We start from the raw sequence: 13,873 nt of genomic DNA, 5'->3' as shown, positions 1-13,873 counted from the left end.
TTTACCTTTGTTTCCAACACTCTTCCAGAGCTACGATTACAGGTCAAAAAATAAAGGTTAGTTTCAACTCACTGTATTTTATAATGATGCCTATATTTAAAAGGAGAAAAAAACACAAGGCATAATTGGGTTGCATCCCAGGCCTGGAGACCTCAGGGCTCCTGAGCTAACCCAAATTCTCCCAAGACCTTGGACGCAAAACACAGCACACTTGCAGTTTATGTACCATATTGTGATGATCTTAAACTGTGGTTGCAACTTTGCACCTCTGTAGAGATAGAGGTATAGCTGCTGATAGCCACCTGGCTAACAGCCAAAGCTCATGGAGCCTGCCCAGACATAGCGTTCATCCCCAGCAGGGATCTGCCAGTGTTCAGATACACAAAGCAGTCAGCCGGGGTGAAGTCAGCAAGCTAACATTTTGATTATGCAATTACTTGTTCAGCTACAACTACAGGTTTTCCTGCATAATCAGACTGATAAACATCACACTTTTTCTGATGTTGCCTCACATCCTGAACGATGCAGCTGGAAGCCAGAAAGGAGGTGAATGATACCCAGAAAAATCAGGGGGCAGAAGAGTATTGCATTATTGGCTCAGAAGAAAGATGCACAGAGGCTTTTGGACCTGATGTGCTCTGTGCACCCAGAATATCTCTGATGACTGTTACGGTCTGGCATGATACACTGCCATGGCACCAAACTCTGATTTCTCCAGGAGAACTATCTACACATTGACAGAACTACAGAAAGGGTGGGAGGGCACTTAGAAACCTCCTGTTCAACAGGAAAGAGGTCAAATTTCTGCTGGGTGCTGCTTTTTGGATTAAAACATAAGTCTACAAACCAGCCTTCACCTGAAACTACATTTTTGTTGTCTACAAAAACGACTGCTTCCTGCTCCAGTTAAACATCATTTTTAGCGTGTCTCTGCTGTCGCAGAGGTCAGAGTTTAACTCTGAACAAGAAATAAAACCTGAATCATCCTTTGAGAAGATTTTGATCTCTCACCCCAGAATTTAAGAGAAACCTTGCGGGTTTGCAAAGGTAACATTTTGATGCTCATCTGATTTGTACCAAGGACCCACATCTTAGGCACAGATCCGACTGAGCTGAATTATTCAACCTTTGTGATTAGCACTGAACAGTAGATTAAGAAATAACAACTGTTTAATCAATTATTGTTGTACAAAATGACTGAAGTGCTGCCACATCTATTTTACAACGCTTCGCTCATCAGGCTTTGGGGGAGCAGGAAGGGAGGAGGGACAAGCCCAAAGGGTTGCAGAGGTGGAGTATGGAGTCAAGTTCGTGAAGCACAGAAAAGCAGCACGTTAACACAAAGCCCGAACAGAAAAGCTTGCAAGCAGGTCTTTTTAGCCATGCAGGAAGCCAGTGAAGTGAGTCATCATCCAGTAAGGTCCAAAGATCTGTCCATATTATTTTTAAAGAGAAGTAATGCAGTAGGTATCAGAGACGAGATAAAGCTGTATCAGCATCTTTTTTTCCCCTAATAGTGCTTTACATCAGTATTGCCTGCTAAAAATGTCCTCATCCCACTGAAATCAACGGGAAAATTCATTCTAACTTGAACAGGAGACAGCTTTCGCTCTCCCACCTTCTGCTCCACATTCACTCTCCTGTCTCAGCACTCTCTAGCAGACAGCAGGTTGTCCCCGTCAGCTCAGCCATCACCCGCTCACCACTGGAGGCTCCGCCACAGGCAGCTGGACATGAACAGTGGGGTCCGGGTGGAGAACACAGACTGTGACAGAAACCAAAATTGCAGGTGCAGCTTCCTGTGAAGCACTGCAGGAAAAAATATCAGCCTAGAGACTCCTTCAGTGCAGGTATAATCAAGACTCTATTTATTTCCATTTTCATAGAACAATTAATTTAATCTACATAACACTGACAACAAACAAATTCTGCTAGGATATGAGCAAAATGCATATACAACACACATGCAAGCTCATGGCATACATTACACGTGTATACTTGTTCCTTGTGCCCACATAATATTGCTGATAGATACCCATACCTGTGCCCACACTAGGATTAGGTCAGCTCTGGGATTAAGCACTTGCATTTAAAGGCATTCCTAAACAAACATCAGCCAACACAACAGTGAACAGAAATAAAGCAAAGGGAAAATAAAGAAGCAAAATAATGCATCACATATTCCCCTCCAGAAACAATCTCCCAGCCTTTATGGTTTTATGAACACTTCTTTATTCCTTCATATACGTACAGTTCTACACAAAGTGTTTAAGACAGCAAAAGCTAGAAAGGTAGCAGACCAATTTAATTTGCAGTTACATTGAGAAGATATTAAAACACCTATAAGGTGTTTTAGAGACTTTTTGAAAAGTTTCTTTTTCTTTTCCATCTGTGTTCAAGGCTTCGACTGCCGAGTTTGACAGAAATAAAGAACTCCCAGATCTATGACTAACTGAAAAGATCAAAAGTAAACATCTTACAGGAATTCATGTAATGTATCCTTTGTAACTTCTCCGCTGGAAGCGCATCTGTCTTGGCTGGTACCAAACATACATCCTTACCCACTTTGTACAATGTGTGTATTGATAGAATAGTAACAGAACAATGTGATTAAGGCAAACAGCATGTCTGAAGTTTCCAAAGCACAGAACAAATACCTGCACTCATAGAAACGAACTACATATTTTAACAAAATGGGAAAAAACTACTGCATTGAGTAGGTCAAAACTTTTTAGGCCATGACTGTAAAGATTTTCCCTGAGAAGAAGTTACATTGGGTAATTCTCTGCTCTTCCACATAGAAAATTCTACTTGGGAAAGTTTTTAAATGCAAGTTCAAATCAGCCTTTTGAAAGTAAAGTGCTTTCTTTTAAACTATAAAATGCCATTTCAAATTAAAACACCACAAAAATTCCCACAGAAACTTGTGTTTTCAAGGCAACTCTTCCTTTCCTCCCTCAAAAACCAAAAGGTGTTTGTTCCTCAATGTTTTGTTAAGACAGTGAACTTTGAAACCTTTTTAAGGTCTTAATACTATTTATGCACATGGACAGGAAGCTCTGGCACTACTTGAATGAAAACCCAAGCATTAAATAATAATATTTCAAGGTATGCCTAGTAGAAAAGTTCAATATAAATACAAAACAAGATCAACATAGAGTAGTCCTAGCATAACAGTCTTTACAAAGGCAAAGCCCAGAATCAATTTAAGTTGAATTTTACTGGGAGAAATTTATAATATGCCCAGACTAACTATTTATGTCCTCAAGGCTTCACAGACCAAGTGCTGCTCTTTTGATAGTCCAACCCAGGTGTTTATTAAAACAGATAGAACACAGTAAAAGGAAAACAAAACTGACAGAGGATCATTCTTAGTTTCAGGGATATTTTATACACCATCTCTTTGAACTTTAGTTTATGACTTTCCCTAACGGAGTCTTTCAGGGTTGATTTTAAAGTGTTAAGTGGAAATAACACTAGTTTGTTATTGTAATGTTTTCTTTATGATCTGCCTTCCTACATCTTAGGTCTGACTTATTTATGCAGATAGCTGTTCACTAAATGGACTAGGAACTTCTTAAAACTAGTTGCTTTCACTTCCATTCTTGCTGAATTAAAACACTTTTTTCTTTTATTGCTTTTTTCAGTCATACACTTCTCTAGCATTCCACAAACATGAAGAAGACTGAAGTTACTATGAGATTTTTCCATAGGGAGGAATACCGATTTACTCTCCAGCATCAGACTGCAACCTCACCAGTACTCCTGCAATGAAAAGGGCAGCAAAAGCCATGACAGCAACAGAGGCTTCAAGCAGATTAGCTGTGGCATCTCTAGCACCTTGAGGTTTACCAGTAGGTTTAAGTGTGGCTTTTGTCTTTCCCAATCAGCTGTTTGAAGAATTTGAGCAATATCAACCCTTTGACCAGCCATTTACCTGAGCATCTAAAATCTAGATGGGTTTAATTTAGGCAAAGCACAGTAATAACATCTGGAGTTCTTTACAAAGAACCTGCTGTCATCATTGAAGTCATTCCAGATCGAAGCTCGCTCCCTTTCAATTGCAGTAAGCACATCTTCCTGATTTTATTTGACAGAGCTCACAACCAGCCACATTCCCTGTCCTGGAAGAGGCTTTGTAGGGCTGCAATACCTAAAACCTCTCTGTGTAGTGTTGAGCCAGGACAGCCCACCACACCACCCTTGCAGTCCAGAGATCTGATGGGTAACACAGGTATCAGCTTGGCTTCTCCAAATCTGGCAAAGCCCCAGCAGCCTAAACTTAGTACAACCATGTTCTACTAATTCCTACAGGAATCTTGATGGTTCTCTGGAGATACCTCTCCATTCCAGCCATGCATCGCTGATGGAGGATGCTGTGTACCAGGACAGTCTGCCACTGCAGGAGACAGGACAAATAAGTCAAAAAGGGCAGATAGTTACCAAGGTAAATGTGTTCTTTGGGAAACAATGGCACTTTGGAAGACTTTTTTTGTCCTGTCCACAGCATCCCCACAGCAAACAACAAAATAAACCCCAAAAAAACACAAAACAACCCCCTGCCCCAAAAGAAAAACTAAACAAAACAAACCACAAAGAATTCAGGCATCAGGTACTGAAGGCAAATCCTGCCCACGTCATTCCTGGAAAATACTGCTGTATATCCAATACTTAAATCTCTCCTTTGGCTTCATGTCAGCAAGAGAAGGATCCTGCTGGCTCCTGCCTGGCAAGAATATGACCAACGGGACGCTTTTCTACAAGGAAAATCATGCCTGGCACTGCCATCCTGTCAGGCTAACTGCCTTCTCCTTCCAGGCTACTTCACAGTGACTAAAGCCTGAACTCTGGGACAAACATAAACTCTCACTGTGTGATCTAAAACTATTAACTTAAAGCAGCCTTGTAAGCTACATGCTGGATAACACTAATCCTTTCCAGCATCTTTACATTCATACAGCTGCCTCTTGCTCCCTTTGCAAAATCAGAGCCAACGGCAGTTAAAACATACGTATAAGTATAGTAAATCGTCCTGAAAATAGCTATTATTAAAATAACTCATACAAGAGTGGTGATACGTTACTTCCATGGTATAGCTTTCAATAGTCTCTCATAACTACTTGATTATGTTAAAAGCAAAATACATATTGCACCAGCAGAATATGCCTATGGCAAATGGAACATAAAGCTTAACTAATGGCCCTATTTCCGTGAAAGGGCACATAAGGCTTATAAATAGTCTCATGAGGTCATTTTATCTGTTGGTGAAAATCAGTTAAGTTGTGTTTCCTTTGCCAGAAGTAAATCTATATTCTGATTTTGTCCTTTTTTAAAAAAAAAATAATTTTGTTTTTACATTATGATATGCCTCTAACTTTCAGCTACTGGGAAAAACAACACCACTTCTTAGATATTTACACCATACTAGAATTCACCATTTTTCATCATGCCATTAAAGTGAAAAGAAGCTATTCACACATATGCACACACACACAAGTTGCTCACCTGTGTGCTGCTTGAAGCCAACTCACTGCTCAAATACATGGCATATTTAGACAGAAACATCCCTGAGTGGTGAAGAACAAACACAGCCACAGCCTTAGTTTCCATGACTTTTAGAGCTGTGCCAACAAACACGACTTCCAACAGTTCAGCAAAAAGCTGTACAACATTTCTAGAAGGAGTGTACTGTATGTTAATCATTTCTAATCAGAGACAGTTTCTCCACATCTAGCGTTCTGGCTCATTTCCTTACAATTAAGAACTCAATTTTACCCAATTGCTACAATACAGATGTGCTGGTTTGGCAGTGACCTACTCTGTCATGCCCTTAGTACAGGCACAGTGAAGGCCTTAACCAGCTCAGTAATTCCAATCCTAGACAGACAAAATTAAAGCCAGACTGTAACAGAAATATACAGTAGCAGCAACTGGAAATTTAAATCTGCCAAACAGTCATGCAGAAATTATGCCCCTTAATTTAATTTACATGAAGGAACAAAATCCAACAGCAAGGCAGTGTATAGCCATGAGGCAATCTCAAGGACTATTCATAGCTGACTAAACTTTTTGTAACCAAATTTGTTAACTTATGTTTTGGAGAAAAGCATGTTTTGATAGTTAAGTGGATGATGGACAAACCAATTTTGCCTTTTCCCAACGTCTCCGTAAGCAGAGTTAGGTAAAAAACTTTTGTGTGCTAGCTCATTACTTAGCGTTGCTGGACACTGAGACGCTGCAAGATTCTTAATGCCATAATTCCATTGAATCCTCTCTCTTCCAGAAGCGCAAGGCACACAGGGTAGGGCCATTAGCTACCTTTCAAAGCATGGAGACCAAACCTCACAGAGCAGCTTTCTTGGTCCAGCAAAATAGCAGTTGACAGCTGTTTATTTAAGAGCATGAAGGAGGTTCATAATACACCTTCCAACACGTAACATGAGCTACAAGTAGCACTCCAAACTTTCTACATATCTTGTAGTTTCTCACAAACTTCTCTAGCCCAATTCAGCCTTGCCTCACCTCGAACACCTTCTAACTCCATCCTCGCAGTGACGCTCTTCAAGGCATGTAGCAAATGCTGCTGCTCCCCTGAAGTTCCTTCTCATCTCTACCCATTGTCCTTGCCAAAAGACTATTTACTGCCACTAGTTAGATTCCAAGCTCTTTCTCAATTGCCACACCAGTACAATGCTCTCCCTGATTGCTTTAAGTAGAGATATCCTGGCAAAGACCCTATGCACAGACACAGCTTATGCTGACAACAGTATTTTTCTCTGCTCATCATAGTTTAAGCTTTGGAGAGGCGACATAGCTAAGCCAAGAAGAGTTCTCTTCACACCAGCTACAGCTGCAGCAGTGAGACCATCAAGGGGTTGGGACGGGTAAAGAGAGGGTAAAGACAGGTAAAGATTCGTGTGAATCTCACTCATGTCCACCAACCGCGTCAAGGCCAGCAAAACTGCACTATGTATGCTACTTGCAAACCCTATCCAATATGTAGCTAAAAGACTTTTTGCATGTTCTAGAAACTCACCGCTACCATCCTGTCTTCACCAACTATTTTTCTGAGTTGCTTGATGAATTTTTTCAGACTGGAAAGCGAGTCTCTCGTGCAGTACTGGGACAGCTTTGTTCCTATCACATATTGTTCATTTACAGATGCTATTGCTCTCTTGAACTACTGTTTCCTTCAATTTCCCTTCTACTGAAGAAACTGTACCAATTCTAACAAGTAGCCATGGCAACATAATCTTGCAGAATAAAGTACAAAATAATCCTATACTCAGAAATCTAAATTAGAAAAATGGAATGGATATAATGTGTTCTTAAAGCCGGGAAGTAAATGACCACTGGAACAGATTACAAATAGATAGGGTAAACTCTCCAACTCTTACGAACTCTGAATACACACAATCGGATGCTATACTTAAATTTACAGAGAAATTACTACCAGAGAAGCTCCACAGCGTGTTATGAAAAAAGTGAGATTAAGAAAACAAAAAGAAAAAAATGACAAAATATCCTTCCCAATCTATACCTGAAACCATCGAACCACTGGGATTAGCACTTGTTACCACACTGCAACGCACACTTGTGTGAGCTTTCACAGGAGGAGGCTTGATGGGGCTGTCTCAAATCCGAACTTTGGTTTGAATCACGGATACTCCTTGCCAACTCCCTCAGAATGAAAGCATAGCAAGTATTTCAGATGCAAACCCAGCAGGTTGCACAGACAGGGATGGGACAGGGACACATGAGTGCCGTTTGTGATCACTCACATGAAAACACCTTTCTGGAAGAGTGGTGAAAAGGCACCTGCCATGACAAAAATAAGATACAAATACTCTTTCATTAACTATAGCAAAAGCCTTCAGCCTTCAGTTTCACTCTAATAGTTTAAAGATTCTTCAAAGACTTATACCAAGTTTGCAATTTAATTTTCCACAAAGGAATTACTGCTGGGATTTAAAAATATGTGTGGGTTTTTCTTTTCTCTAATGATACTTAAAATGTAGCCTCTGTATATGCAATTGATTCCCAGATCGTTAGACATATTTAATCTTCTAAGCATCCTTAAGGAGCTGTTACTAAGTCCTACAGAAGAATTATTTCCAAGTTGCAGGGGTTGAGGGGGAAACCTGTACTTGGTGCAAATAAATCCAGTGATGTGTTGGCCACAACTGCCTTATTTTCTTTATAGTAACTGGGAAAGAGGATTTGTACCAGCTTTACTGCAAAGAGGATGTACTGATTCTTATCTGTGAAAGGTGATACAGACTGTCTGGACTGTTAAATTAGCCTGTAATCTAATCTAATCAATGAAAGACATCAAGTGTTCCCACTCAAGCTTCCCCATCAGCCACTGACAGCTGAAACAATCAAAACTGAGATTCTCGGGGACTGCTTAGACTTCATATTCTTGAGAATAAGATTACCTGCTCCTTTCCCTTTCAATTTCACTTTCAAGCTGATGTGTGCCAAGGACAGCTGCACAGGCTATGAAATGTGGTATAGCCCCTAAACACAAAGAATTTACCAACAGCATATTTGTTGGCACAAAAAAAAAAAAGAAAAAAGTAAAATGTTTTTTTCTATGTTTACTGGAAGGATAATGAATAACTACGTATAGAATTTGCAATCACTGAGATTTACAGCCCTGACTGTAGCAAGTAGTTACATTATGTAAGCACTTCTTGAGTGTCCTGTGCCTCATTTTTCCCCCATACTTGAAAGGGATGCACTTTCTTGGATAAACAATCTATTTTGTTAAACCCCAGAAATCTCCTATTGTCCGCACCTACTGGAAGAAACCTATAACATGAAAGAAGCAACGCTAAGAACTAGCAACGCTAAGAAGATGCTCCTTTTCCTGCTGCATAGCCACGTCCATGATTATCAAAAGCTTGTCCGCACATATTTAATGTTAGGAAGTGATGCAATCTGAAAAAATATCCTGCAACCAGCTAGCAAAAACACACTAATGAGTCGGGATTTTTCTCCACATCCAAATACAGCATCATGCAGAACGGTCTGCTCTGACAGGAGTGCAGGCTACTTCAATTTTTCATTTTTTCAATGAACACATAAAGAATATGAGTAAAGCACTACTGGCTCAGTTACAGAGCATGCCAAGGGACTGCTTTCATCTAGGATGCTTCGATAAAAACAAACACCTTTTTTGTCTTGAGAGTCACTTGAATGTAATGTGTTTCACACAGCACAAGAGAGGCTGCTTGATTTTCCAAAGTGCTTATTTAAGAAGGCCCAATTTAACAGAACCGCAGGGAAATTACATGTACAAACAATAGCTGTTATGATAATTTTAGCTGCCTTCCATGCCTGCAAATAAGCATTGTACAAGGAGGCTGTCTCGTCTCTCACCAAGGGAAATTCTTGCACCTGATGTGCCGAATATCTGTGGCCCATCCAGGGCTGACAAGCCCAACAACAGCACTTCCCCTACCCTATTTGCCAGTTGCTTTGCTCCCCTGCACCTATGCCCAAGCTGTGATGGAAAGCTTGCAGTAAATTAAACGCTGCAGGCAGAAAAGGTCCATCTCTGCAAAAGAGGAGAGGGCAGGGTTTCTTAGGGCTCAAGTCCTTCCTCACCATCAACTCCCTCTCCTCTCAAACCTGCCTTACAGCTCCTTCTATGGCAGTGTAACCCCTGATGCCTTATTTCCCTTCCATTTATCAAATCCTACCTGATTTCAAGGCACCCTGGCCAACCTCACAGATCAGACCTGTAAAAAGGAACTGGTTTATACAACTTAAGCTTAGTAGCTGGACTACAGACGTGATGTCCTTCAGTGATGGAAAATGAGAGAACAACCCAGCATGGCTATTAAATTTGTTCGAGTAGGATCTCTCCACCGAGCTTTACAGCTGTGCCTCTCCTCAGCATAGCTACTGCAGCTACACCACACCTAACCCTTCAGCAAATAATCTCTATTTCTACCAGCTCAGAGACGGCAATCAATGCATCAAAAAGGGCAAGTGTTAAAACGAAGCATTGCCCCATCCTTTCCCCGCTTTGCACATCTTTCTCTCTGCACACTTTTCTCCTCCCGTCACCCACCCCAGTGTCAGCTCTGCCGCCCACACACGGTGCAGAAGGCTGGGGAGGGATTTTCCGCTCCCTTCCTCCCCACACAGGAATGCAGGAGAGACCACAGTCTAGTGCTGAGCTGGTAAATGCCTCATTTCACTGAGCAAGCAATTTTAGGAAGGACACTACAACAGATAGGCTCCAGCACTTTGATGTTGGGTGTATTGAGACATACTGACCATATCTTCGCTGCCGATAACCTCTAGGAAATGCTCAACTGCAAGATCCTTTCCAGGAACACACGACCACACAACACGCTGGGCAATATCCAGAGCCCTGTCACACCGTGAAATGTGTTCCTCATGCTTCACACCTTGCCATGCCTTTGCAATTGCAGCAAAGTAAATTCAGTTTTCCTTGTCCAGAAGTCAGTCACAGGCAAGTCTCAGAATTTCCCTGAGCATGTAATGTTACATTTTGAACCTAGAAACACATGCTGGCACTGCTTTGTTAATTGGAGAAAGATCCTAGAGAGGAGACGTGTAAGGGTCTTGCCCTGCCCTAGCAAAGGCTGCTTTTTGTAATACATAACTCTCTAAGAAGTCAGGAAATAGCAAATTCCTCTTGTCTGGAAGGAAAGGAAAATCAACACACTCTCCTACACTTTAAAAAAACCTTTTGGATTTTCCTTCCTTTAGTAATAAAAATACTGTTTTAGACTGCTATTGAAGAAAGAGCTTCAAAGTGGGAAACGGAATCTCAGAGAATTTTTAAACTGCCTGTTTACACAAGCCATTCACGTAGAGAGGTTCTCTGCTGAAGGAGGTAGTGCCTTCCAGGGCAATGCGACGGACAACTCTCCTTTTGGTTATTCTATTGAAAGAGCAAGAGAAAGGCAGGACAAAAAGTATATACTAAGTTCAATGTCAGAATACTTTAACTATATGAACAGATGACTACTGAAATATGCTCTCAATTTAAGAATCCCATCCCAGAAACAACCACTGAGGTACATCAGCCTTCACAGAGAAAAGAAAAATGCAAGAAAATAGCTGCAACAATGGAGTGGACAGAAGGAGGCTAAGTCCACGCTGAAATGGCTTCATCTTGGCTCCTACCAGGAAGAAAACTGAGGGGGTTTTAAGACTCATGCAGCAGCATGTTCAGGTGCTGTTACTGAAGGCACTACACAGAGGGAGGGAGGATGTTGCAAGCACTATATACATTACTCATTAGATCACATCAAAGGTCAGCTGTTGCCTAGCCTGCACCCTAGGAAGCCCTTAAACTGCAAAAACAAACCAGTGACAGAATTCAGACTCAACAGTCTCAATTCAGACCTCAAAAAGAAGTTCATATTAAGACGTCACACATATCATTGTAAATGCTTCGGGTGCAGCAAAGGAGGATGAGGCACAGGTTGGTCCCACAAGCAGCACGGACCATGCGGGGAAGGGAGGCACAACTGCCCTCAGCTTCTTAAATCCCCACGGGGCGCTGAACTCCTTCAGGCTTCTTGCTGTCATGTGGACAACACTGAATAGTTTCTCAGCATACAATACTGCATTTGACATTGTCTCATCTTCTCTCCCCTTCAAACTTCTTTTATAACTTTTTGCCACAGTTGTTTGTTCACGGCTGACCCTCAGCTGCACCTCCTAACCAGCAGCAGCCCCTTCATTCGTTCCTCAGAACAAGTGCCAAAAAGACACACGGAAAAGCGTGCAGTACCAAAAGGTGGGAGTGCCTGTGGCTCAGAGAAAGGTGATGGCACGGGGGAAGAAGGCAAAGCAGCATGATGCAAATGCCACTGACCTCCAGTTAAATGAACTTCTCGGCAAATATGTAATCACTTTATCAAACACACAACAAGGGCATTTCTGAAACCATTCATTCTCTCAGGTGGAGCAACTAAATTAGTCCTTGTGAGAAGACAAGGATTAAATGCCAATGAATGCCCCTCTCCTCATGAACTCACTGTTCTGGGGAACCTGGCTCTGCTTCTGCTCACACTCACCCCAATAGCCGACCTGTTCTGGAGGGACACCTTCCCCCTACACCTCCTCCATGAAGACCAACGTCTGCTCCTTGCTCTGGGCTCACTTTCAAAGGCTACTTCTTAGAAAACTATTTCACTCATCTTTGGGAAAGAAAAGAAATGCCGCTGCTTTGCAGGGATGATGGTTAATATGCCAGTAAGGCACCACCAGCCTCGTTCAAAGCTCATCCCTGGTCGAGAGTGGGGCTGTTAAAGGGGGAAAGGAAGAATTAGACAGTGAGAGGTTTGGGGCATCGGAAAAAGTTCCTCAATCCCTTCGCTTACGGCGCGACGGGGTTCCTTTACCCCTTTAACCCCTCCTCTCCCGGCACACAACTCCCCACCACCACATTTCTTGGGCTGAATAGCCGCGAAAACGTCCAAGCGGCAGATCCTGAAGGGGGTCAGACCAGCTCCTAGCGCGTGCTGTCAGCCCGGGAACCGACCCGCCGCCGAGACGAGACGGGGCTGCGGGGCTGCACCTACCGCTGCTGAACGGGGCTGCACCCACCGCTCCTGGATAGGGCTGAGGGGCTCAACCCACCGCTGCTGAACGGGGCTGCGGGGCTCCATCCACCACTCCTGGACGGGGCTGCACCTATCGCTCCTGGATAGGGCTGCGGGGCTGCACCCACCGCGCACGGACAGGGCTGTGGGGGGAGCTCCGGTGGCCGAGAGGAAAGCGGAAAGTTCAAGCCCAGCTCCCTGTCAGCTCGCTCGGTGCCTCCTCTCGGAGCTCCGTCCTTAACCCATGCCGTCGGGGGTACACACACACACACACACAGACACTCTCACAGGTCTTCTCCCCCGGGTTCGGCTCTACAGCCTCTCCGGCCCCTACCTTCCAGCAGCACCTCCTTCCCGGCGCGCTTGAGCGCCTGCACCGCCTCGTCGTGGGTCGCGTCCCGCAGGTCGGTGCCGTTGACGGCCAGGATGGCATCGCCCACGTAGAGCGCCTGGGTCTGGTCCGCCGCCAGCCCCTTGAAGATCTTACTGATGAGGATGGGCATCTTGTTCTCTTTGCCCCCCTTGATGCTGATGCCCAGCCCGCCCTGCTCCTGCTTCAGCACCTTCACGCACCGCTTCTTGTTGGACACGGCCTCGGGCACCTGCTCGGGGGGGTCGGTGAAGGCGGTGCGCGCCGCCGCCTCGGCGCCCCGGCCCGCCGCCCCATCGCCGCCCGGCCCGTCGGGGCGCTCCTCGCCGCTCAGCACCAGCGCCTCGGCGCCCAAGTCGGCGAGCACTTTGTGCCAGCGCTCCCGCACCAAAACTTCCAGCCAGCCGCTGCGCCGCGCCCGGCCGCCCGCCGCTACCGCCATCTTAGCAGCATGCCGGCGGCGAGCCGCGGCACCCCCGGCCCCGAGCGGCGGCTCCGGGTCCGGCCGGGGGGCGGCGAGCGCCCGGCGCCGCGGGGAGGGAGGGGCGAGCAGCCGCGGCCGCTCCCACGGGCCGCGCCGGGGCGGGCACCTGCCGGCACCGCCCGCTGCCGCCGGGGCGCCGCGCCGTGGCTGCCCGCGTGTCGGGGTGTCCGTCTGTCCGCGAGTCCGCGTGTCTCTCTGTCCGCGTGTCCGTGCGTGCGCGTGTCCGTCTCTCCGCGTGTCCGTGTCTGCCCATGTGTCCCTATGTGTTTGTCCGTGTGTCTGTCCGCATGTCCACGGGTCCGCGTGTGTCTGTCCATGTGTCCGTGTCTGTCTGTCCACGTGTTCGTGTCTGTCCATGTGTCCCTTCCGCGTGTCTGTCTGTCCATGTATGTGTCCGTGTCTCCTTGTCTATCTGTCCATGTG

At 44.7% G+C, this 13,873-nt stretch overlaps 1 protein-coding gene across 1 annotated transcript in view; it reads right to left on the bottom strand.

Annotated features, from left to right (window-relative positions):
* SNTB1 (syntrophin beta 1) overlaps positions 1-13,507 on the bottom strand; it is a 109,909-nt gene extending 96,402 nt beyond the window's left edge. The window contains exon 1 of the mRNA XM_009568778.2: positions 12,931-13,507. Within this exon, the coding sequence (XP_009567073.2) occupies positions 12,931-13,408 (478 nt within the window). The 5' untranslated portion in view covers positions 13,409-13,507. The remainder of the gene's footprint in view (positions 1-12,930) is intronic.
* Positions 13,508-13,873: the final 366 nt, after the last annotated feature.

This window comes from Cuculus canorus, chromosome 2, assembly GCF_017976375.1.
Source record: "Cuculus canorus isolate bCucCan1 chromosome 2, bCucCan1.pri, whole genome shotgun sequence".
In the NCBI taxonomy this organism is placed as follows: Eukaryota; Metazoa; Chordata; class Aves; order Cuculiformes; family Cuculidae; genus Cuculus; species Cuculus canorus.
This window is presented reverse-complemented; position numbering and strand designations above follow the sequence as displayed.